The 24,671-nt window shown below is 38.1% G+C and overlaps 5 protein-coding genes across 16 annotated transcripts in view; 2 read left to right on the top strand and 3 right to left on the bottom strand.

Annotated features, from left to right (window-relative positions):
• Positions 1-91: 91 nt before the first annotated feature.
• Positions 92-6,425, bottom strand: LOC100123007 (cullin-3). 8 transcript variants are annotated; one of them, XM_008213345.4, is made up of 15 exons: positions 6,329-6,425; positions 5,937-6,250; positions 5,140-5,372; positions 3,991-4,374; positions 3,704-3,907; positions 3,443-3,622; positions 2,987-3,361; positions 2,732-2,902; positions 2,313-2,420; positions 2,060-2,237; positions 1,600-1,978; positions 1,376-1,514; positions 1,175-1,302; positions 1,048-1,100; positions 201-947 (listed from the first exon to the last, which is right to left on the bottom strand). In XM_008213345.4, exons 3-14 carry the CDS (start codon positions 5,191-5,193, stop codon positions 1,076-1,078), a joined length of 2,325 nt encoding a protein of 774 aa, XP_008211567.1. In that variant the 5' UTR covers positions 5,194-5,372; positions 5,937-6,250; positions 6,329-6,425; the 3' UTR covers positions 201-947; positions 1,048-1,075. The 8 variants fall into 8 exon arrangements, with proteins under 8 accessions (XP_008211565.1, XP_031784355.1, XP_032455810.1 ...); XM_032599917.1 differs by lacking the exon at positions 6,329-6,425 and having other exon boundaries at positions 178-961; positions 5,937-6,318; XM_032599918.1 differs by lacking the exons at positions 5,937-6,250; positions 6,329-6,425 and adding an exon at positions 5,538-5,725 and having other exon boundaries at positions 178-961.
• Positions 6,426-7,943: 1,518 nt separating this feature from the next.
• Positions 7,944-12,303, top strand: LOC100123029 (nudC domain-containing protein 1). The gene is made up of 5 exons (XM_001606585.6): positions 7,944-8,381; positions 8,467-10,176; positions 10,275-11,259; positions 11,328-11,692; positions 11,762-12,303. Exons 2-5 carry the CDS (start codon positions 10,062-10,064, stop codon positions 11,959-11,961), a joined length of 1,665 nt encoding a protein of 554 aa, XP_001606635.1. The 5' UTR covers positions 7,944-8,381; positions 8,467-10,061; the 3' UTR covers positions 11,962-12,303.
• Positions 8,021-9,044, top strand: LOC100123019 (N-alpha-acetyltransferase 60). The gene is made up of 2 exons (XM_001606575.6): positions 8,021-8,381; positions 8,467-9,044. Exons 1-2 carry the CDS (start codon positions 8,021-8,023, stop codon positions 9,042-9,044), a joined length of 939 nt encoding a protein of 312 aa, XP_001606625.1.
• LOC100123042 (cap-specific mRNA (nucleoside-2'-O-)-methyltransferase 1) lies at positions 11,722-15,508 on the bottom strand. Of its 2 annotated transcripts, none has more exons than XM_001606596.6 (5): positions 15,229-15,508; positions 15,016-15,138; positions 14,753-14,935; positions 12,689-14,588; positions 11,722-12,606 (listed from the first exon to the last, which is right to left on the bottom strand). In XM_001606596.6, exons 1-5 carry the CDS (start codon positions 15,245-15,247, stop codon positions 12,150-12,152), a joined length of 2,682 nt encoding a protein of 893 aa, XP_001606646.2. In that variant the 5' UTR covers positions 15,248-15,508; the 3' UTR covers positions 11,722-12,149. The 2 variants fall into 2 exon arrangements, with proteins under 2 accessions (XP_001606646.2, XP_008211571.1); XM_008213349.4 differs by having other exon boundaries at positions 12,689-14,585.
• A 554-nt stretch (positions 15,509-16,062) lies between these two features.
• Positions 16,063-24,671, bottom strand: part of LOC100123054 (serine/threonine-protein kinase minibrain) — a 32,378-nt gene continuing 23,769 nt past the window's right edge. For 3 of the 4 annotated variants that reach the window (XM_001606610.6, XM_016985315.3, XM_016985316.3), the window contains exons 7-9: positions 24,520-24,666; positions 24,004-24,436; positions 16,063-21,461 (exon numbers count right to left, since the gene is read on the bottom strand). In XM_001606610.6, coding sequence (XP_001606660.1) covers positions 20,959-21,461; positions 24,004-24,436; positions 24,520-24,666 — 1,083 coding nt within the window. In that variant the 3' untranslated portion in view covers positions 16,063-20,958. The remainder of the gene's footprint in view (positions 21,462-24,003; positions 24,437-24,519; positions 24,667-24,671) is intronic. The other variant, XM_008213350.4, reaches the window with a different exon arrangement.

Below are 24,671 nucleotides of genomic sequence, written 5' to 3'. Positions count from 1 at the left end.
CAGGAACCGGTCTGCTGATGCATCGAGATTAGCGTCGTCTGTGGAATTTTTTTTTTGTCGGAAAAAGTACTTGCAATAACTCCAGAAGAGATGAATCTTTAAACACTTTAATAATATATGAAATCATTTAAACAAAAGTAACAATGACGGTACATATTTATAAATACATTTTTTTTGTTTTCTTAGATAATCTTTTTCTGTTTTTATAAAAGTCGCACAGTTTTTGATTCGGTGAACTACTCTCGTCTCTTCCTTTTTTCCAGCTAGCAGAATGCAAGCCTCACGAATTACATCAGAGTTTCTATCTATGTTCGCATCAATCGGACAGCTGCAGTAAACAAAACCAGACGGATATTTTGAAAATAAAATACTCTGCTGCGCTTAATTTTCGCATGTAGGGTTAACGCTTGATAAAATTTATCCTTTTCTCTTTTCTTTCACTGACAATTTCTTTCGTATTTTTTTGTTAATGTTAGAAAATCCATTACATTACTGAAAATGGCTTTGAATAAACTTTAAATAGACAATATTTTCATGTGTTCTTTCTTTGTTCGAGGAAGTACTTTTTACAATTGATTTAATTATTACAAAAGTAAAAAATAATTGTGGCATTGTTCAAGAAATATAACGGCTACGCTTTTTGTGTTGAGAATCAAATAGAATGGACCAAATCATCGCCTAAGTTTTTCTTATACAAAAAATTTAATCAAAACTATTTTACAAGGTCCTACACTATTTCTATTGAATGCATCGATATTGTGAGTCAATTAAATTGCGATCAGCAAAAGGAATGAACAAGGATGGTCAAAAGTATACATTTGTCAAGATTCGAATAATTTAAATTCATTATTATAATCAATTTTTCTGACAGTGTTTTTTTTTCTTTCTTAAACTTATGATAACGCTTCATGAAGATTTGGGTTACTAAGATCCAAACCCGGTAGTTTCTGAAAAAAATACACTATTTGCAAAAATTACGTAAGCGTCCCTATACTCAAAAACTACATCTATAGACTGATTACAGTAATTCTTGTATATTACACTTACATGTTTGTACAAATCCCTTTCAATGGGATTAAGCGACGTACGTATAGACTTTTCTGTAAAAAAAAAAACGATTTATTAGATTAAATAAAAAAAACGCAGCTTTGTTTGAAAAACCAATGTAACGAACCTGTCTTCTGGCGTACGGGCTAAATATTCTCGTTCAATTAAATTTTCTAAGCGCTTTTTGATAATAACTGGTGAAGGTAAAAATCTCGCTCTTAACTGATCTGTTACTTCAGTTACGAGTATGTTGTGCTGAAAGAATGATAATTACGTTAAAAGTGAACAGATGACGAAAAAAAAAACGCTTTGAAGCTAGAAAACTTACTGCCATTCGTTTACGAGCCTTCATTATACGAACTATTGCAGCCTCAATTTCATGCTTTCTGTCTTCGTCAACTTTGCTTCTGGTTTCCTTCCGCTCAGGTTCACATTCGCCTTTTGCTGCCACAGTCTGAATTTTTACTCTAAAAAATTAAAGTCGGAACATAGTTACGCATTGCTAATTGCAAGATATTTGCAGTTTTGTAAAATATAATAAAGATATTCTACCTATGGAGTTTGCTGCTGAAATTATCATTTACACAGAAAGAATGAGACGGTTCGATTTCTTTTGTTCGGGGGTATTTTAACAACACTCGTTGTGTTGCTTTACCCATGGCCAAGGACTGCAGTGCTCTTATTAAATCTCTTTCAGGGATATCCGTTTCATTCTGTATCTCTTCGTATGTTAATTTTTCCCTATTATTGAAGAGCATAAGAACACACATCTGATACGTCGAAACTTGAATGATGTGTTTTCGGGTGGTGATGGTTCCACTGCTGCGCTGACCGTTACCGTTGTTTCCGAACCCTGGAGAAGTTGATGAACATTCTGGCATATTTTCCTCTCTTCGAGGCCCGTAAAAAGTGGCATTCAAATCAGCCGAACCTAGAAACAACATTCGTTAATTAGCAATATTTTACATCCGCAAGAAACCTTTTGGAGGGTTATAACGAGCGTTTGACGTACCTAATTGTGGTTGTAATGTCAACTGACGACCACTGTGTTTACCCAGATAAAAACGACGAAAGGCATCAAAGGCATTACGAGGTGCCGAAGGCATACTGCACTTGGGAGTTGCAGCTTGAGTGGGCCAAAACCCAGTTGTTAAAACACGTACACTCAAATCCACACCACTCAACGTCATCTGCGCATGGAGAAATCACAAATTTGTATCATTTCGATTGGGTTTGAACAATTAAAAAATGCAAAATATACTCACTCCATTAGCTAGCGTATGTTCCTTAAACTCTTCCATTATCGTATTACTGACAGTGATGTCTTTGAACATGCCTTCTAATTTCGATGTAAACTGGCAGCCACACTCAGTCTAGACAAAAAAAAATTAATAAATTATTGAAATGATTGTATTTACTCTGTTGACTTATTTTGCATGCGCTTCCGAAACGAAATTCAAGCGGAGGTCGAAATTTTAGAACACGTGTCTTTATTACTCGTGTCTTATTCTATATTGCATGTTAAACCCAAGAAATCTTTGACAGGAACGGGACTCGGTGTTCTCATAGCAAGCAGGATATTTAGGTCGACGTTGAAAGCTCCTTGACTCTGTATATTTAAAGACACGAGTGGCCAAAATCACTCTATCGAGAATCATTTCCGTGTAGTATTTGTAAAGCTCACCTTCAATTTTGATATCATGTTCTTCTCACTATCATCAGACACAGATTTATTCAGCAAAAGTCGCTTGGCTAAGTGTTGTTTATAATAACGTTCGAACACATCTTTCTCCTGAAGGAATCTAAACAAGACCATTGTTTTGTCCAAAATGCCTTCAATTTCTTGCTCTGTCATCTTTAAGAAAATATTAAAATTCCTATTAAGGTTTTGGTCACACAAAAAAAAACTGAGTAATAGAGAGCATGAAATAAAACTTACGCCTTTAAGACCTTTCTTTAACTTGTCATCAATGAACAAAGAAAGGTATTCAGGACTTTTTGTGTTTAAATTCAAAAAGTATTCAAAGTCTGACGCAATCATTTGCTTAAATTGTTTGTCATTGTTGAACGAAATATGGAGGAAGTGTTCAAAACGGTCTTTCAAGTCCAACAAATTTTGCACAAATTGAACTGCATTAGTACTAGATTCTTGTTCTTCTTGAACTAATGCGCGTCCTCGTTCTCTTAAATACTGCGATACACAGCCACAAACAGTATCTAGACCATCAGAAACTCGAGAGAATAATTTGTACATGCACCCAAGATCCTGAGTCTTCAAGTTTTGAAGCATGTGCACAACTCCACTGTTTTCCATCTATGAAATAAAATATCAAAATGAGATACATTATATGAGGATGCTGACAATACTGAAGATAGTTAATTCCGTGGTGCTTACTTCGACTATTGTTTTCATATTTTTCTTAATCAACTCCTCTTCAACAACTTCAACTATCCGAGGTTCTGTAGATTCATCCAAATAGTGCTTTGCCCTTTCTGATTCTTCAGTGATTCTGGCTTCAACTTGTTTTATGTATACAGATGCACTATTTTCTTCTAAGAATTTCTGAGATTCCATCTGAGCACGAGAAAAAAAAATTAATATTAATGTAAAATGATCCTATAAACAATGATGGCAAATTCATTATTTAAAAATTACCTTGTAAAACTCTACGCTTTGTTGTAAAAAAGGCCGTTCGAAGTCTTCTTCGTACACTTGTCGATTTTTTATACCTAGTAGCATTAACATTTGACATGCATTTTTTATCGCAATGCGGTCAACAATATCACCGTTTCTTTCGCGAGCTATCATTGATAGTAGAGTGTCACGTAAATGATCTCTTATACATCCATATCTAACAACCTATCAAGATTTCATTAAATTTTGCATTAAAAAAATACATATTTCAGTATTTACTGGTTAATAAAAACACTGAGATAACTTACCTGATCACGAAATATTATTAGTCCCAAATCAAATACATTGTCCACATTATTTTGCTGAACATAAACTCTATCCATGTACATGAGGATATCTCTAATCATCACCATAGAAGTTTGATGATCATTCCATGCTTGATTTAAGGTTTGTAAAAAATTGTTGTAGAGAGACTCAAGGACATCATTGCGTACTTTCATCACTAAATGCTGTGTAATGACTTCCTTCAATCCTGTGTACAGCCTCTCCCCATACTTGTGGAGAACCATTGTGTATGCATTCCGGTAGAGTTCTTCAAAACTAAGGCTGGAGTTATTTTTCTTTTGAATTTCTTGGATGGCATTTTTCAAAAGGGCCCATATGTTTTCTACGTATCTCTCATCCATGGATGTCTGTAAACGAACATACACATAAATAAAAATAGAACCACAAATTGCATTTATGTAACCATGCTCACAAGTCTTTCTTTGATCATGAAAGGACAAGATGATTGGTTTTTGGACTTCCTAGAGGTGAAACTATTACTGCACAAGCTTCTACAATCATTTCTTTCGGAGTCTGTATACTGAGTATGGAACATGGTGATCTTTTTTGACTATCAATTGAAGGATCAGCAATGTGTATAGTGCACTTAAACTTTTTGACAGTCGACCCCAACATTAAACACTTTAAACTGTAAGTACAACCTACAGATCATTTTAATTTAGTTTCCAAACTTTTCCGAGTGAGATTAACTGATTTGAAAAATCAAAGTGTCCCGATAAAGTGTCACATTTCAGACTTGCAATTTAACAAGAAAAACTAACCAAATTTTTTTTGTGTTTTTCTTTTAGTATAAAATTTGAATATCAAGAATTTGACATTGTGTTGTGCAGTCTCCAAGGAGACCTAAAATGGCAAAAGGAATCTTCATAACCTAAAATTTATCCGACAAACAGCGTACAGGCAATGTTTGCAAATAAAGCAAGACCATCGCCATCACAGTAAACTCATCCCATTGCAATTTTATTGTCTATAATCGTCCCCAAGGATCTAAAAATAAACTCCACAAGGGACAAGCTAGCTTGAGCCATAACGGATTCACGCTTGCAGTAGAACAAACAAATTCTCTCAGTGATAAGATAATCTATCAATGCCAAAAAAAATGTCAGACTCACAGGAAATGCCCTGATGCGCATCTTGCTCTCCTTTTTAGGCAAAGCACTCTTCATCTTGACGGTTTGCTGTTGACTCGGTGTATACTATTTTCCTGCCGCTAGGCAATGAGTAGCTTTATCCACAGTTCGCTCATTGACAGCAGCACTAGGAAGCAGGTCCTGGTGCGATGCCCAACAACTTCTTAGCTGGAGCTATCTTCACCAATTGCGGGAATGTGTGTATCTCAGAGAATCTGGGGAAAACAAAACAGAGGAGACCAGGTGACAACACAATGCAAAATCAGCTATATAGCTAGCTCTCTTTGTTTGGTGACACTTCTCTTCCCCCGCGCGTCACGACCCGCACTTTCCTCGAGACGTGAAAACACACGCGCACGGGTGACGTGAAAGTTATATACTTATGCACGGCTTCGACAGGCAGAAAAAGCAAGAAAAGGAAACCGAAGCCCGAAGGTAGGCTAGAAAGAGAGATCGTGCAGTGCGTGCGCGGAGGAGGGGCAGTATAGCAGCCAGGTAGTCACAGGTCCGTCCGTATGACGAGAGAAAAGGACGGCTGATCCGCCGTCGTGTTATCTGTCGGACAGGCAGAGACGCGATGCCCCCCTCTCTCTTTCGCTCTTTTTCTCGGTCGCTATATACGTAGGACCGCCGAGGTAGATATATGTGTATATCTAGCAAATATTTAGAAGTATACATAGAGGAATTCCCGACGTGTCGCGTCGCAGCGGTGGCGGCGGCGACTCTAAATCAAACAAACGAAAGTATATGCATGCATATGTATGTATAAAATGAGACACCTCTGGCGACGTATCCTATATAACAGCTTCTTCTCTCTCCTCCGCGCGGACTTTCGCACTCTCCAAGTCTTCGCTGAATTGCAGTATCGTCACTGTTTATTGGCGTGCTAGCCAGCAGCGGGCCCTGAACACGAGAGAGATATCACAGTTCAGTTCGCGCGGCCTATGTCGCTTTCTCGCTGTCTCGCTTGCAGATCGCAGCTACTTATATGCTTTGCGGCACTACTGTTTTCTCTCTACGGGTACTTGGAGCGATGGCGGTAGGTTCCTTGCGACATGATTGCTGCAGGTTACTCTCTCGCGTCGCCCTCGCGCTGTAGATTATTCGCGTCAGTTAAGTATACGGGATCTTATTTCAAGGAAATGAGAAAACAGTATAGGTAAGTACTTACTATAGTACTGTATGACTGCGCTCGGTGCGCTCGTGTCCAGCAGAGACGCGGCGGTGGCGGCGGCGGTGGCGATAGCAGCACAGTGTCACGGTATACTATATATATATATATATATATATATATATATATATACCTATATATTTGGAGCTCTCGACGAGCTCGAGCTGCTATACAGTACCCGACTACAGCTCGAGTACATCCGAATTCACACTTACCTATACACTATCGGCCCCCTATATGTGTGTGTGTGTTGACCTCAGCGGTGTACTCGATATCGAGAGAGAGAGAGAGAGCCTCGCGGGCCGTTCATAGTAGGTGGCGAACACGTTTGAATATAACGTTATTATTATAGGTGCTCATTGCTCGGAGAAAGTAACGAATTGATACCTATAAGTATATAGTCTAGCTGCCACGATGAGCGAACTTTCTGCAGTTGATGATCATAATTAATGAAAACCACACGCCTTCGGGGGGACGTCGCCTTCGGGGGGACGTCGCCGTAGGCGGGTCGGCTCTGCGACGGATGCGAGAGTTAAAATCTTTAATAAACGAAATTTAATGAGTTGTCTGCTTATCTCGCGCTTGATCTCGTCGACGATTATATGGCCGGACGTCAAATTGCATTAAAACACAATTTTCCTCAAAGGATTATGCAAGGGATCGTCGACTTGGACATTTGGAAAAGCGATCTAAGTAGGTGTAATTAAGAAAAAGATAAAATAAAAATATGACAATGCCTCATCAATATACGACGCAATCTTATATCAGTTCGTAATTTGGCGCAATTTGAAGTTCGACCAACCATAATCCATAATTTTGGGATTCGCGCTAAGGGGACTCTCTCTATTGGCCAGTATTTCGATGACGTCGCGCTTCCAAAGTAAACACGCGAAAAAACCTATATATATATATATATATATATGCGCGACCTATTAGCAAGATGCAAAAGCCTCGTATAACGATGAGTTACAGGTATTTCAAAAAACTTATATTGTTGGTGGACACGGCAGTGTTTTGAATCGTTGCTTCATGCGATTCCAGCCCTTCGACGCCTGGCACATCAGTTATCAACGCGTTATATTTTATTACCTCCTATATAAGTACGTCTTTGCAAGTAAGTGGCTGAAAATCATAAAATGATTTGTCAGCTGTCGCGGAATGCGGATTCGCAGGAAGGCTAGCTTCGCGCTGTCGCTGCGCAGCCAGTCACCACTCACCAGTGTTGAGTGTTGACACAGACCTCGTCGACCGTCAGTCTGCAGAGCGCGTAGCAGATAGCTAGGTTATGTTTTTAAATACCCAACGACGAGCCAAGCATCTGGAGTCTGCTGCTGTTTTTCGTTGCGGAGGGCCGTCGACGAGACGCAGCTTGCACGCAGCGTCGAGGTTAGAAAAGCTCAGCGGGAGAGAATTTTCCTTAACGACGTCTCGAGAAAATTCGCGAGCTCGACTGCGTAGCAGAAGTCTTTTTTGCGGAGGTCAACTCGTCGTTCATACAGAGAGGTACAGAAAAGCGAACATAAGAGCTTGATAACAAACAAAATGTCCGCGGAGCACTCGACAGTGTTTACAATGAAAGCAGCAGCAGCAGCAGCAGCAGCAACGACGTGACGACAGTCGCCTTCGTTTTGGAGCAGCTGCAGCACAGGAGGCATCAGCCGATGATCGGTAAGATGCGAAAAGAGGGTCGCGATGACCGCCGTCTCGTTTGACCGCTACGAGACAGTCTGGCTGAAGGAGGCCGAGAACGCCGCCGAGAACGCCGCCGTTGTCGGCGGGCCCGAGGACGACGACGAGAAGTGTCCCCTGGAGGGGTGCCCCCTGTGCGCCGCCAACAGCGGCAACGGCTTCGATGAGGCCCACGAATTCGGCGACAGACCCTATGGGCCCAACGGATACCTGCCTCACGTCAACGAGGACGTCGGCAGCGCGAACAACGCAAGCTCGCCACCCACGGTTCCTCTCTGCGTCCTCGGCGACGTGCAGCTGCGCTTCCTCTGCCCCGACGACCTGGAGGAGGTTCGTGCACTTTGTCAAGACTGGTTCCCCATAGGTGAGTTGTTTTTGGACTCTTGCAAACTTGAGGAAACTTCTTGCCTTATTACTTATAGGCTCATTATCAAATTCTGCTCTTACAGATTATCCCTACTCGTGGTACGAGGACATAACGAGTTCGTCGCGTTTCTACGCGCTGGCAGCGGTCTACGGCGGAGTCATCATAGGCCTGATCGTCGCGGAAATCAAGCCATACGCCAAGCTCAACAAGGAGGATCGGGGCATCCTGTGCTCTAGTTTCGGTATAGATTCTCTAGTCGGTTACATACTTAGTCTCGGCGTGAGGAGAGCTTACCGCCGAAACGGCATTGCCTCACTGCTTCTGGAGCAGTTGCTGGCCCATGTCACTGCCCCGGAACGCTCGTCCGTCAAGGCGGTGTTCCTACATGTGCTGTCGAGTAACGGGCCGGCGATTCGTTTCTACCAGAGATGCCATTTTCGTCTACACAGTTTTCTTCCTTATTACTATTACATAAGAGGAAAGTGTAAAGATGGCTTTACCTATGTACTCTACGTTAATGGTGGACACGCTCCTAGAGGCCTTTGGGACTGGATGAGGCACTTAGCTGGATCTGTTGCCAGTCTAGGTCCTTGTAGGGTGCCACGCTGGATCTGGCAGCGCTTGTTGTGGGCAGCTACGCTATTTTTCTACCACAGATGATACCCTCTCACGATGTAATCATGTTTCCCTACCAAAGTCTAACCATTCATTATTCTAATATGGGCACATAAGATCTTCAGTGAGATTTTGTCTGGACCTTAATACACAATGTGTTTTTTCATTCATTCTTTTTCATTGTAATTTTTTAATGCATTTTTGTGATTATTACAATTAATATTTAAAAAGATTCTTATTCTTATTATTTATGACATAAAGTATAGTTTAATATATGATTACGGAACAGTTAACACCTTGAAAGTAACTTTGTTACTACTGAGATTTTGTCTGGACCTTAATACACAATGTGTTTTTTCATTCATTCTTTTTCATTATAATTTTTTAATGCATTTTTGTGATTATTACAATTAATATTTTAAAAGATTCTTATTCTTATTATTTATGACATAAAGTATTTTTTAATATATGATTACGGAACAGTTGACACCTTGAAAGTAACTTTGTTACTACTGTATATAAATACTGAAATCTGACCTATAGAATCACGTTTTATTTATTATTATAACATAATATGTTACATTTACATAGAAGGACTGCGATATGAAATAGAGATACTCTCGTGTATTGAAAAAATTCATAACAAAAAAGATTGATACTTTGTTAAATATTATTAAATAAATAGCTTTTTAATAAATATTATGTTATATATATACAAGAAAAATTATATATACATGATGTATAATAAAGTTATATATATAATACTCATATATACATGAATACAATGATTAAAACAATTCTTAGATATATGTATGAACTTAAACCTGAATACCCCGTTTGTAATAAACAGATATGTTAAAGAAAATTTTTCAGTTTTTTTTCCGTTATTAGATTTTATTTTGATTCCTGTGTTAGATAGTATCTACCTAAGTATCGCGTGAATGAAGTATCTGTACTTATTATAGGTATACCTAAGTATACAGTGCAGCCGAGCGCTTGCGACGGCTTAGCTTATGCATCTACCTATATATCTTTCAAACAATATCATTCGTATATGTCACGATGACGAAAATCGTCGATCTTCGTCCTGATAAAAAATTACTAAATTCCAAGTTTGAAAAGTATCAGTTTTGCTCTGATACTGCAACCCCTAAATGTGAAAAAGAATTAAAAACTGGTAAATATAACCTAAAATCGATAATTCAAATTTCGCTGAAAAAGTGTTAGCAAGCTTTATATGGATATAATTTGTAATCAATCAACGTTCTTTTTTAGAAGTTTTACGTTTGGAACTGAATTCATCTCAGGATTCTTGGTTAGAAGCAAGATTGTTTGCCTTTCATAATCATTTGTTTAAAAATCCTTATGATTCTACCTGTTGTTTTATTGACAACAATGGAGGTATTTGGAAATTTGCAAATGATGGCTCGCTGGATTTAATTTACACAAGTAAAAATATTGACAGTAAATCATCAGATTGTCTGTACAACCCTTCTCTTGCTTTTGCATCAAAGAATATAATTATCATTTGCAATGGAGGTGGAAAACTTGAATTTCTGATAAAAAAAGATGAAAGTTTCAACAATTTTACATTTGACATTGAAACTGCAGTTGTTTTAGATGCAAGGTTTGTAAAAGAAAATTCAAAAATTGTTGTTGCTTTGTATAAAATAGATGAGGAGAAAGGAAAGAAATTTTCGAGACTTATATACTTATCTTACATTTATGATGAAAATTCAGAAGATCAATCACAAGCTTTAAAATTACTAAGAACCCAAAACTTAAGAGTCAAAGGTGCAGTTGAACACGTTTATATTGAAAAGAATGGAAATTTCAGCCATATTATTAGTCAAGATCATGTTGAATTTGATTATGATTCTTTAAATCCTATAAAAAATAAAGATGAGCCAAATCAATCTACAAATGAATCGCAAATAAAAATTCCCCAATATTGCTGGTCACAAGATGAGGATTCAATTACAGTCTATACTAAAATTTCTGAAAAATATAGTAAAGTTACTGCAAAAGTAGAAGCTACACCAACTTCTTTGACAATTTCTGTAGGTGATGTTGTACTTTTAAGTGGAGAAACACCCCACAGACTGGAATCAGATTTGACTACGTGGAAACGTAAAGAGGATACTCTAGAAGTTGAACTAAGCAAGTCTGAGAATGGTTTAATGTGGAGTGAACTATTAAAAGGTGATACTGGAGGGGAATATCTACCAAATGAGGCACTAGCTGCTGAAATTCATTCAAGGTATTATATTTTGTCTTGCAAAATCAATTTTTTGTAAGGTATTAATTTCATGCTAATTTTTTTTTTAGATTATCCCATTTATGTTCAAGTGAACAAGAGTCAAATACACAAGGGCAGCCTGCTATTGGTTTTAATTCAGAACAGTTAGAAGAATGTGATTTAAGTGGTTCAGAAAATATTCTTCAGAGAATTGATTTAAATGCTCATAATATCACACATATGGCTATGCTTGGCAGTAGCAATAGAGTTTTATTCACAGAAAAACAATCTTCTGGACAGATAATATGCTTGCGGCATGATCATGATGGTTGTACTTGGCTCATGAGAGAATCTGATGACGAGGATTGGGATTTGGAGCATATCTACACTTTCCCTGGATTCGGATATGTTGAAGCTAGTAAAACAAACAAAAAATTTTGTGTTTCCCCACCTGGTAAATATTTATAATTTAAACGATTCGTATCAGTTGAAGTTATTATTATTAATTAATCTATTATTTTAGATGGCTCATACATAGCTATTGTAGAACATACAAGACATGCATTTTTGTACGAGAAACCAGAAACAAATGCAACTACAGGAAGGCAAAGAATTTTGGATTTCGGTAGCGAAATGTCTCCCATTTTAGGAGCGACGACATTGAAGAAATACTTAATAATATTGACAAAAGATGCGTTGTATCAATTGCAGGTCTATTCATAATTCATTTATTTCTAAGATGATGTAAATAAATTTTTGACGGATTTACATATTTACAAGTACTATTCTGACCTAAGTAACGAGAAAACGAAAACGAACTTTAAAAAAATAGTTTGACTTAAATTTAAGTTCCTTTCTACATTAAACGATTTAGAAAGGTGTTCTAATGAAAAGCATAAGCAAATATATCACTATCTAGAGTATTTTTGTTTTATACAATTGATGAAATCGTTCATACTGAAAGTTTTATCAGATGGCCAATTCCAAATGATTCGAGTTGCTATAGTTTTAGCAAACGTAACTGCGGCTGTTGGCGGAATCTCCCAGAGGGATTGTCGGTTTTGTTTATTGAAAAAGTACATTTGATTTGTTCTGCTCTTGTGTCGTGCCCAAGGTTCTTCTGTAGCTTTAAAAAATATAACACTTCTTGGAGTATAGTAATATGGATTGTTGTCGTCATTTTCGTAAGAATGCTTGTATGGAAAGTATCCTAATACTTTCGTTCCATTTTTCATGGACTTGGTCTCCATTTGTATTTTCTCATCAAGATGATGACTAACTGCTAGCAACTCCTTAACTCGTACTGGATAACAGGATTGTTGCACTGGTTTCCAAAGTGCTTTGCAAAACAGTCTCACAAGTTGTAACCTGGAAAAAAAAATTATTTTCACATTTGAATGAAAAACAATTAAGCATAAATCAGCAATATGAATATAAAAAGATACAATACCTTTCAGTTATGTGCTTGTCTGAAACTTTTTCAGCTCCAAGTGTAAAAGCATCTAATATATGCAATCCATAAGTTTTGGTTTGACTTTTACCTTCTTTCTTTAACTCTGTTACCATTTCTGCATAAACTAAAGTATCTCTTGGCAATTCAATAGCTGAATTCCCAATTTGTTCCCAAGAACCTTTTTTATACCTATACACATGGTATCGTCCTGTTCCAAGGTAAAATGTTGGCGCTTCATCCTCTTGACCATTACTGGAAATGCCCTTTCCAGAAGAGCATGGCATACAGAACCAATCATACTCATTAACTAAAATGGTAGACTTTACGTTTGCGATTGTAAGTTCAATAGCATCTTTAACGGCGCTTTTATCCAATACATTTACCGACTCTTGCAGCAGCTCTTGTGCTTTGGTACTGGGACTCACTCGGCGCGGTAAAGTACGTGCATCGTCAGGTAGGCCCCAATGTTTCAAACATTCCTCTCGCATGGTTTTTTGTCTAGTCTCAAATAGAGTTTTGTCTTCCGTGTACGCGGCAATTTTTTTCAAACCTACAATTTGTTTTTGACCTAATTGTTCATTTGAATCTTTTAAATATTCAAAAAAATCATTTTCTGAAGTTAATTTATGCACTGGGACTAATTCGAGAATATCGTTCTTGTCATTTTCTTTGTTTTTGAATATGCTCTTGTTAGTTCTAAACAAGTAGTCAACAATATGATCTATATCAGGTCGCTTTCCTTTGCATATTAGGTATCTTTCAGAATTGGCTGGTCTAGATGTATTTGGCTTAAAAATACTGACTTGATCAAAGCAGCGATACATTATGTAAACTAGTCCTCCACTAAATGGTGTAAACAAATCAAACAACTTTGTCACAAAGTGTCCACCAGTACGGACAATCATCAGCGCTACTAAACACTGACAAAGGTATAACTGCTTTGAAAGAATTTCCTGTATATTTTCCTGTCCTTCGACAGAAAATCCACCATCAGCCATCATAAAATGAACACCTTGATCTCCTGTTTGTTTCATAATCAACTCTTTTAAGGCCACCTGATTTTTGGGGTCATAAACATTACCATCTTCTTTAGGTCCATAATAAGGATGAAAAGTTTCGCATGGTCCAGCATGAAAATCATGGAGTTTAAAGTCATTTTCATTTTTAAGCGTAAAACCAAACCCTTTTGCTCGCCACTTTTTCCTCCACAAGACATATTCACTGAATCCTCCAGGTCCTGCACAAACATCTGCAAAATACAGCAAGTCATCTGACTGCAAGTTGTCTGGTTGCGTGAACATGAAATTACAAGCTTTATCAATGTTGGCCATTTTAACAGCAGCTCTGTTGAGAAAAATTGAATTTCGAATTGTTTCATATGGATTAGAACGTGTTCTTGCTTCTCGCATTTCATTTTTGTCAAGTCTATCAAACACTGATTTAGAATTAATGATATTTTTAACCACGATTTCATCACAAAATGTAGTTTCTCCATCAATAGTCTTTTTGCATAGACCAATTTTTCTTTCATTCTCCCACTCTGTCACTTCTTCTACAGATGGAGAATCTTTATATGGATTATCTAACCACAATATTTCTTCCTGAGCTTCTACAACTTCTTCATCTGGATTAAACTCAATATGAGCATTTTTTAATTCTTTTAATTCTAGACCCAAACCTCGACGACCTTTTTGAGTTGAGGCTGATACTGGTTCTGCTCTACCTTGTAGTTCTTTACCCAAACCTTTGCCTTTTTGGTAACCCATCCGCATCATCATACGCTCTGCTTTGGAAGCAGCATCATTTTTTTCTTTTGCAGTTCCTACATTTGTTTTGTTTAACTCACTCTTTCTTGTAGAATCATTATTTATCTCTAGCACATCATCTTTATCTTCTTCTGAAACAAAAAAATTTTCATTAAAAATTTTATCCAAATACTAGTACTGCAAATGAATGAAAGTCTACAAGTGTAAAAAGGCATTAAACTGATATCGTTGCTGTACTATTTTAATAGTGTAGTGTATACTATAGGTATAGGTGGAGTGAGAGTATGATTCATACCTGATAAACTACTGGCACGGTAGTAGGAGCTTTGCCCGTTTTCATCTGCTTCTTCATCGGACTTAAGATTGAATTGAGTTTTGTAGAAACTGTTTATATTGGGTGTTTCAAAGTCACGATTATCTTCTTTTTGTTCATCTTCTTCTGACTGTGAATCTTTATTGTAGTAACTGTCACTTGGATCTAAAAATACATCAACTTCAAATGAAATATACAATCTAACATTATAAACACATTTCTGTAACCTAAGTACAATAACTTACCAATACAAGGCATTTTCGATGATTGCTCCTCAGAACTATCATCAACGGAATATCTCTCCGGTTTTCTTTTAACTCCATGGTTATACTCCACAGACTCCACATCACTGGATGCGTCGCTGCTTTCTAAAAGTTATTCAACATGAATTAGTACCGAAACATTGTTATAGCGCGTTACATAAAGATTTATTAATAATATTAAAATACAAAACATACCACTTAACCTTGAAGCCATCGCTGCGGCTTTGCGCTATGTAAAGCTATCCTAAACTAATCTAAACGATCATAAACTACACGTATCATCAGAATTATTAATGGCACTTATCACATTGATATATATTAAACATTTCAACGTTTAATAAAAGTATGTAGCGCGATTTGTTTTGATGTATAAAATACGTGGGTCGTAGAATATACACAGGAAGCTGGACTGACTGCGTACATGCGCCGATGCGCGGGTAAACTGTACAACTTTAACTCGACGACTGCTCACACAGTGCTGCTATCGCTTTGGTCAAGTGAGACATGGCCGCCAATAATGGAATAAGCTTTTAAAGTCGACTATATGTACATATGTATACAAGGGGTAAAGTCGGAGGTGGACCCGATGTGCTGGTTGCTCTGCACTGCTGCGGGAAGCAATCGTTGAAAGTATAAATAATAATTCCAGGTATTGGTAACGACACTTCTGAATAATTTTGGGAAATCAATTGGTTTATATACACCCCACATAGGGGATATTTTCCGATTCTTTATGTATTTTACATTGAAAACGAGAGACTTAAAAAAAAAGATGAGTTTCAAGAAAATGTGTAACTGGAACTTGGAATTCAAATAAATAGTTGAATAATAACAAAAGAGAGCGTAAAAACTGAAAGGAAGGAAGCAATAGTAGAGATGCATTTGTTTATTATTAACCTTATGTAATATTGTTTCAAATTTTCAATTACAATATTATGTATAATATTAATAATAATATGACAATGTATACAGGTTAGATACAATTTCTTTGTCTCATATGGAGTTCATGGTTTTTCGCATCTTTTTTTCTTTATAATTTTTCTCATTGTATTCTTTTATAAGTCGGTTGGTTTTTGTTTCTTAAATGTTAGCGCTTTATTTTTTTCTTATTCTCATTCATTCCTCATATGCTCCGATTGGTGGCGTCCAATTGACGATCGAGACGTATATTTTCGCTCGAATATAATAATGTTCCTCGATGGACGCTTGCTCGCCACTTTGCAGGCATTTATCAGTCGTATTATAGTATATTTCTTCTGAACACAATGTTTTTACACATGACTTTAGGAAACTTATGTTATTTCAGTCCATACATGCTCTAAAGACTTACAATTCATTTAGGCGTAATATTTCATCAGACCAACAAATTGCTCGACGGAAACTTTGAAAGAATTCGATTAGCTAACGGCAAATTTTAACGGACCTTTTTAAAAAAAGTAGCAAATACTACATACATTACAAGTTATGATACATGAATATCTGTGTCGATTCTAACCCAAGGCTTGCGCTAAAAAATTCGTTTGTCAAAGTATTCCGTATTGAAAAGTTAAAAAAATTTTGCGTATAAATACAAATTTGCAATATGTAATCTCTTAAAGCATGTATCGCTGATTCTTATGCTATGTAATGTGTACAATTCTGTCATTTGCTAATTGGCTTAAATATCAGTATTAAGGGTCAACTGTTGTTGAGTGGCGAAAGGATCGTCCAGGAACGACGTGCACGTTGAAAATAGAAAAAAACGCAATTCTTTTAATAGTTTTTACAATTACGAACTAACAATGTTTGAATAGTTTTTTTTAATTCCCAAAATCCGCACTACATATTTTTTAAATTCGCAGTCGATATTATTACTCTGCCACAAAAGAAATTGTCCCTAAATGTTATTTTAAAGAGGCCCATGGTGAAAGGCTAGGAAAAATATTGATTTTTAATGTGAGTAAAATGCTTATTTGTAATGATTATTAGAAAGCAGTACTCATAACTTGATGAACGTGGATAAATTTAAATTACGAATCATGAAAAAGTTACAATTTTTATTAATTTATTGTTAACTTTTAACTTTAACGCATTACAAATCAATATTTAAATTGAATGTCACCTAGGTCCTCTTGATTAATTTTCTAAAATTCATAGTCTTAAATCAATTACAGAACTCTGTTATTAATGATAACAAATAATTTCGAACATTAACGATCGTCATGTGAAAAAAAATGAAATAAAGAACAAAATGCCTCGATGCATCGTCAAAGGTAACTCTGTACTCGAAAGTCGCCACCGCAATTTGTCAATAATTACGTTGCTTTTATTTCTTTTTAGAAAAGAAGATTTTTCGTACGTCAAACGATTCAATTTCAAAAGATTTCGGTTTAAAATAAAACTAATCCTGGCGAATGGGCCATTGTTAGCTTATTCGAGCGTGATAACTTTCGCGTACAGAATCAAACAGAGAGAGACTTGGAAGAGGGTCATCTGAAATCATACATTATCTATTGTTTTTATCGTTTTCTTGCTTCTTTGAAAAAGCGTACTGATTTTTGCCGTTCTATTAGAGATTATTTCCTATTTTACTCTTATTCTCTTTTTTTATTTCTCGTTGAGAATGTCAGAATTTATCACAGAAAACTCTGAGGTCTCTGAGCATCGCTCGCACTTGTCAAGAGAACTTGTGATACTTTGTCATTATTTTTTATGCGTCTTAAACGTGCATCCGTTTTTGTATTCACTCGTTTTGTATGCTCAACTACTATCCGTTTGGCTGCAGCAGATTCGACATTTACTTATTACAACAACTTTCAAAAGTCACCGTTGAGTTCAATAACCAATCTCAACGCGAGGTAAAAAGTACATATTAGCACACGACGCAGATATCCAACAAAATTCACTGATCCTAGAAAGGCTTTCAACGGTCGCATACCTGACGTCATATGGAGGAGGGGCATAGAAATATACATTTACACGTCGTCGACACTGCGATATAAAAATATATAAATAACTTGAAAAATCTGTACGTACTCCAAAGGAATTCGTCGTTTACGAGCTAAATGATCGATGAAATTCTTTTTTTATCCCAAGCCCTTTAACAAGCTGGATGAAATGCATTGGTTTCGCGCTTACAGTCGCTTCGAATGCCTCGACAGCCAAACCGATACGCGAACACGATATGAGAATACGAGAAAAGACTCCCAGCATTTGTTTTACGCCAAGAATTCACTGTGTTACGTTACGACGTTTTTTAAAATTTCTGATTAAAATTCATCGTTTTCAATACAAATTGTGTAAATAATGCCATTAAAAAGAAGAAAGTATATTCTCGAACGTTATATTGGTGTAATTAAAGGAATATTAACTATTAAAATGTATATGCTTTCGATAGCAGTATTTTCAAGTTACTTATCCGCTGATTTATGACACACGCTCACTATGTAGTAAATACTTTAACAGTCTTTATCGTTTAGGTATTAAAAAAGGAATCATAGTTTTAAAGGGTTTGCGGCACAGTAAATGTGTGCGAGAAATCGACGGACCAGCGATGTCTCATGAAAATCCTGCGCACGAAAATTGCTTGCGTTAATACCTTAACAAACACTTGTTCAGTCTACGTATTGAATATCTTAGCTAGTTTCAGTGTTTCTCTATATTTCAGTACGTGTTTTGTTTACTTCATTGAAAAAAGCAGTATCTAAAAAACTCGCAGAGCTCACTTTCATTTCGCATTCCCTCGAACTCGTTAAGCCAAGTTCACTAGGCTGAGCAAAATTGTGGTTTACAATAATAATAATAAAAAAGGAGAAAATAAAAACGGCAAAAATCAATAACGATGTTGGGACCGCATGTACTTGTGATACGCGTGTATTGTTTTATTTCAAAGTACCTAGTTTTTCTCATATGATTATTCATGATGATTCTTAGCGTTTACACTTCAACTTTCTTATCAATACTTTATGTATAAATATGTATTGTTAAGTCGCGCAAAGACTCTCAAGTTTGTTTCAAGTCCCTGTAAGCAACAAACTGGAATTTGCGCCGCTCAGCGTGTTTTATGCACACATACAACGCCTCGTCCGATCCGAAGTAAATAAAAGTCAAATTCATATTTCTCCCCTCCCGTTCTCTCTTTCTACGCACGCACACACTTACATGTTATCGCTGGTACGTTCACTCATTCGCGCTTTCATTCACTTTTTCTGAACTTACAAGTTAAGACCCTAAAGCTGCATTCTCATTTGCATTCACCTAAACGTATTGTACAAAGAACAATCATTCTCTTTTTCTTTTTACTGCGAATACGCACTATGTACCTTTTACATTCGTCACATCGTGTATAAAACTCTATCGGAGTACATGATTACATTGTTTATCTGTATTTTTTCCTTCATTTAATGCAATAGTAATAGGTAATTATCACTTTTTTCCTCTCTAGGCCACTCAGTTCATATGGTAAAAGTTATCCATTGTCGCGTTATCGACTAAATTTGCTTTGTCCTTGGATATTTTTTAAATTTAATTTTAATTAAGTGTCTGTCGGGCAGGACCCAAAGAGGCCAAGCTGGGTTTCATCCGCACACTAGGCCGTAATTCCCCGTGCATCCATGCTCTCGAGGTAACTCGCGGCGCTCTTCCTCTCTCTGCAGCTTTCTTCACCTCCTGGTTATCTTCGCGTTATTTGTTTTTTCTTTTTTTTTTGTTAAATTTATATATTCGTATACTGCGCCGATCGGCACGATACTGCCTATATCTATATATATGGTCATATATAGATATATAGATTTGATATATACACACACATACTTTAGCATTAGATAATAAACGAGTAACCTTCCGTGTACAGCTCGTTCTTCTTCGATTTGACTCCTCCGACTTGGTTCGCGGATGCCGGTCGACTTGTTGATTTGCTGATCGTCCCGTCGAGTAAGTATGGAAGTTGGCGCGTGACCGAAGTCAAGTGACGCGAGGAAGAGGGGTTAACACCCTTTGGCTTCGTCTTGATTTTTAATCTTTATTTTCGATTTTTTCGGTTGCGATCCTTCGTTGTCGTGATTGTCAGCCTTTTGCTTCTTCGTCGGATGCGCGCACACGTATTACGCACACAATGCTATTGACCGAGACATGCGCCAGCATTTTTTGTTTATCTCTTTCGATAAATGATCGGCTCTCGATGAGGTCGATGCTACTACGTGTCAGGAGGTAAGAAAGCGAAGATCGAGAGGTTTCTCCTGGAGGCTGACCCAGAGGACTGTCTAATTTATCGGTACCATTTAAACGCATTGCATTGCACGTTCGCTCGAACGATTAGTCGCCAGTTCGGGAAGGGTCTCCGTGTTGTTTGGAAGTATGTTCAGCATAACTGACAGTTGGATTTGAGAATACGATTTTAAGTAGAATGGATAGTTCATGAGACTGGTACTTATAGTTTCGCGTTGTAACAATTCACTACAATTTCGTATGTATAATTTTGATGAATCTGTAATTTACTGGAAAAGCATACAGTTCATGACATTCGTTTTACAAAAAGCGAGAAATCAATACTCATAACGCATTCGATCAGGTATTTCGTTTCGTTACAGATCCAGAGAAAATTCGTCAACAGATAGCACATGCGCTCCACCAGAGTGTTTATATGTTTTTTCTTTCCTTCATTTTTCAATGGTTCTCCCAGCATTCGATCGTCAGCGCCGAACATTGGAAACAAGCTGAATCCTCGAGTCGGATCTCCGCGAACGAGGCGGCGGCCGAAATCCGTAAAGAGCTGCAGACGAGTCCGTCGTCAGTCCAGAAGAGAAGAGCCTCCAGCAGCAGCACAGCCGGTGGTGGCCGGCTTCACCGTCGTGTCGATCATCGCGACGAGAACGAGGACGGAGACGGCGACGACGGGGACGGGGTGGGGGAGGAGGCGGCGACTGAGGCTGCGTGCCCTGCCTCGGATCAGTGGATTGCGACAGGGCTCTGCTGCACGCAGACACCCACCATCGGGCTGTCCTCGCGATCGGCATCAGCGCGTTGCTTGGCCCCGGCGACGACTACCTGCGAGGGCACTACCACCTGGCGGTGGCCCTCAGTACCGGCACCGTAGCTCGCGTAGTTGTAGAAACTCGGCTGCTGGTGGTGGATACCGCTCATCGGCGAGCCCATCATCGCCGCGGGCAGGTGGGGAATGCTAGGAAGAATCAGGCTGTTGTACGAGCCGAGAGAGCTTTGTATGAGGGAGCTGCCGCCGCCGTTGCCACTGCCGGCGTCAATGGAGGCCGGCGCCGAGCTCGTCGGCGCGTTCGAGCTGCCCGTTGGCCGTCTGCCTCCTAGGCCCAGCGTGTGTCGCGGTGACGACTCGCACTCCATCGGCTGGTGCTGCGCGCCGCTGCCGGTGCTGCCGCTGCTACCGCTACCGCCTCCGCCGCTGCTACTGCCCTGTCCAGACATGCTAACCAGTCCTAGAGAATAGCAGGGAAACAAAAATCAGCTGTCTGTTCCCACAAGACCTGCCGGATGACGCCTTGTCTCTCTGAGCTGCGGGTACTTTTAACACTGAACTCGATTTATCCAAACACTTTGCAACTATTATCAACTTATCGACGTACCCGCAATCAAGAGATTACAGTTTCATCCGTTAGGACGGTTCGAGTACTATAACATAATAAACATGAGGGCCTTTGGACGGGGTTGGCTAACACTAGACTAGGAGATATATAGACAATAGTGTTGTTCGACCACGGGAAAATCGAGCCAAGGTCATCGAAAACGATTTCATGTAATTCCTTTTTTCAATCAATACGTCGCTACGGGAAATCTACGGGGTGAGAATTCTCAGTTTTGAGCTACGGGCCTTTATTTTACATTTTCAATCTTAAGACAGAAAGTTGAGGTTTTTAAACACGAAACTGTAACAAAGGAATCAAAATTTTCTTAATGTGCATTAAAAGAAAGAATACGTGTATACAGTAAATAAAAAAAATGCTGACAGCTTTATTCATTTCTGGCATTAAAAAGAAGAATAATGTTCGTATGGTTCTATAAAACATAAAGTATCACGTAAGTTTTTAGGTTTTACATTCATAGTAAGTCGTTCTCGAAGCATGCTTGGTTAATCGAAACGGGGATTCTTTAAACACAATAGTAGTATCGGTTATTAAACTTATCCAAGTAAATTTTTGTATTTTCTAGTAAATATTATGTGATTATTCGGTTAAACTCGATCAAAAGCTTAGCATGCATTATTACAACACGTCAATTGAAGTGCTGTAGCAAGCAATTGATCTTTGTACATGATTCATATTTTCGAGAACTAATTTACGATTTTTCATTTTTTGCAAAATCAGCTTTCAAAATTAAGATCGTAATTAGACATGCCATGATTTTGTCGACGCTCTTTGCATTACATTTATAAGATTCGATACAAGCAGCTAAAGACATGCGTGATCAAAGGATGGTAAAATGACAATGCGAATTACATTTATGCAAATTTTACAAGCTCGTATTTATAGAATATGTTGTTGCTATAGCTATACAGAAAAAAAAACATTTCACTCGTTTGGTCAAATCACAACATATTCTACGATACATTGTATATTTTGATAGGAAACCATAATTTTCCTATACTGATACTTTGATGAAGCATACATAGACAGATTAGTTGACAAGTAAAAACTCAAAGCCAAGTTCTGGGCAAGATTGGCATTGTGATCCATTACTTGGCGTTTACAGTTTTCTCGATTAATTTTTGGCATTTACAAGCAAGGCTTCGCGCAATACATCCGAGGCCATAGGAGTACAATAGAGATTGTAATTTGGAGTTTGTTAGTTTCTCAGCATTTCAGGATTTGTTTGTTAGACAGAACTTACTTATGTTAGTAAGTAAGATTAGGGTTGGGGCCTAGGACAGGTCGTCGCCGCCCCGCGGATACGACAGTCATCGAGCCACGTACTGTCCCCCCATCATATCTACGGGCAACAACAACAACAAGTATGGTTTAGTTTGTGCAGAAAATAAAAAAATAAAAATTAGAGGGCAAAAAGAACGAAAGATAATGATACTGCTCGCCGGCAAGTAAAACTAATGATCTACATTGCGGCGTGCTATATAAACAATAGGGGGGAACAAAAATCGTTATAAGCAGAAAAGGATAGAGATATTGCGAGAGGATCGAATGTTACATACGTACAGTTCATTAATGCTTTTCAATCGAATTCGAGACACGACTACGCAAAAAATCTTGTTAAAAGTTAAAGAATTAAAACGTAACGTTAGACCCTCTAGTAGAACTAAATTGCTGCCTAAAAATAAGAATGTTTGCGGTGATAAGAATGTAAAAAAAATAATGATCGCTTCAGATTGGTAAGTTTAAAGCCGACTCCTGTAATGTGAGAAACCTCTTACTTTCTGCACAATGTAAAACTTCCAATCTTTAGCATAGCCACCTGCCAGAGCATATTACAAATATAAATCAATCGAAAATCTTTCTAACTGTCACATATGAGCTTCTTGCACATGTTTGTGTGATTCTTGATAATTTTACAAAAATCTTGATAGAAATTGAGATTCTCGATTGAGCATAAAATATTTTCATCAATATTGATTTGTCGCTCATAAGGGCATTTTACCTTCAGAAAAAAAAAAAAAAAAAAAATGATGAACAATGGATGATGAGTGATATTAAGCACATATAGGCAGTTCTTTTCAAGTAAACGTGTTGTCCTCTAGAAATGAAAATCCAATAATAATTATGATATACTTGGGCACTGCATGAGTGAGATAACTTCGCTTCTGACATGAAAGCAAAAACTATCCGAGAAGTCGCACGCCTCCATGGACAAATAAACCAAAAGTCACTTTGCAGCATAAAGCGTCACAATTGCATTTCATTGAAAACGTTAACTGGCTAATCTTGCAATAGGATGTGGTTTATTTGAGCATGGATACTTTTTCCAAGTTATAGAATAAATTCAAATATTGCGTACGAGACAACGTGTACTAACCGTGGTCCTGGCTCATCGACACGACCGCCGGACTGGTGTTGGCACTATTGGCAGCGGCGATATTCGTGTTGGTCCCCTCGTCGGCCGTCCTCTTGAAGAAGTTGTGCTGCAGCGCGTAGTAAGGCGTGACCCGCGTTTTGGGATCGAAGTCCAGCATCCTCAGTATCAGGTCCTTGAACTTGAGGTAGTCGGAGATCGAGTGGCCGGGTTCGCCGTGCCTCCTGCCACCGGGGCCGCCCGTCTCGACGCCCAGGATGTCGTGCAACCGCCTGGTGCCCGGCAATTTGTATTTCTTGCCTTCCTTGGATTTTTTCAGTACGTACGAGCCGTCCGTGGGGACTTTATCAAAGTACTTCCGCGCCTTGTGCGCTTGGTCCAGTATGTGCTTTGGCGGCATGCCCAGCACTTCGACAATTTTGTTCATTTGGTCAACCTGGCGGGACAAATAGAGTTGTCGTTACATGGTTAATCGTTGCTTCGACCGGGTCATCTCGGTTGAATGCGATAAAAGCTTACCTCGTTGGCTCCACTGAACAAGGGTTCTCCTGTATGCATTTCTACTAAAATACAACCCAGACTCCACATGTCTATCGCGAGGTCGTAAGGTATGCCTAGTAACACTTCGGGTGATCGGTAAAACCTAGACTGTATGTACTGGTATATCTGCA

The sequence above is a fragment of the Nasonia vitripennis genome, chromosome 4 (assembly GCF_009193385.2).
Source record: "Nasonia vitripennis strain AsymCx chromosome 4, Nvit_psr_1.1, whole genome shotgun sequence".
Lineage (NCBI taxonomy): Eukaryota > Metazoa > Arthropoda > Insecta > Hymenoptera > Pteromalidae > Nasonia > Nasonia vitripennis.
This window is presented reverse-complemented; position numbering and strand designations above follow the sequence as displayed.

What these genes read in the sequence shown, in the direction of transcription:
- LOC100123029 (XM_001606585.6), top strand. Translation starts at nt 10,062, where the DNA reads ATGACGAAAATCGTCGATCTTCGTCCTGATAAAAAATTACTAAATTCC. An exon ending in TGAAAAAGAATTAAAAACTG is followed by an intron (nt 10,177 to 10,274) that starts GTAAATATAACC and finishes GTTCTTTTTTAG; the next exon opens with AAGTTTTACGTTTGGAACTG. An exon ending in GCTGCTGAAATTCATTCAAG is followed by an intron (nt 11,260 to 11,327) that starts GTATTATATTTT and finishes TTTTTTTTTTAG; the next exon opens with ATTATCCCATTTATGTTCAA.
- LOC100123042 (XM_001606596.6), bottom strand. An exon ending in CCGTGCCAGTAGTTTATCAG is followed by an intron (nt 14,589 to 14,752) that starts GTATGAATCATA and finishes TTTTTGTTTCAG; the next exon opens with AAGAAGATAAAGATGATGTG. An exon ending in GACAAGCACATAACTGAAAG is followed by an intron (nt 12,607 to 12,688) that starts GTATTGTATCTT and finishes TTTTTTTTCCAG; the next exon opens with GTTACAACTTGTGAGACTGT.
- LOC100123007 (XM_008213343.4), bottom strand. Translation starts at nt 4,562, where the DNA reads ATGTTCCATACTCAGTATACAGACTCCGAAAGAAATGATTGTAGAAGC. An exon ending in ATATGAAAACAATAGTCGAA is followed by an intron (nt 3,362 to 3,442) that starts GTAAGCACCACG and finishes TTTATTTCATAG; the next exon opens with ATGGAAAACAGTGGAGTTGT. An exon ending in GACATTACAACCACAATTAG is followed by an intron (nt 1,979 to 2,059) that starts GTACGTCAAACG and finishes TGTTGTTTCTAG; the next exon opens with GTTCGGCTGATTTGAATGCC.
- LOC100123019 (XM_001606575.6), top strand. Translation starts at nt 8,021, where the DNA reads ATGACCGCCGTCTCGTTTGACCGCTACGAGACAGTCTGGCTGAAGGAG. An exon ending in TCAAGACTGGTTCCCCATAG is followed by an intron (nt 8,382 to 8,466) that starts GTGAGTTGTTTT and finishes CTGCTCTTACAG; the next exon opens with ATTATCCCTACTCGTGGTAC.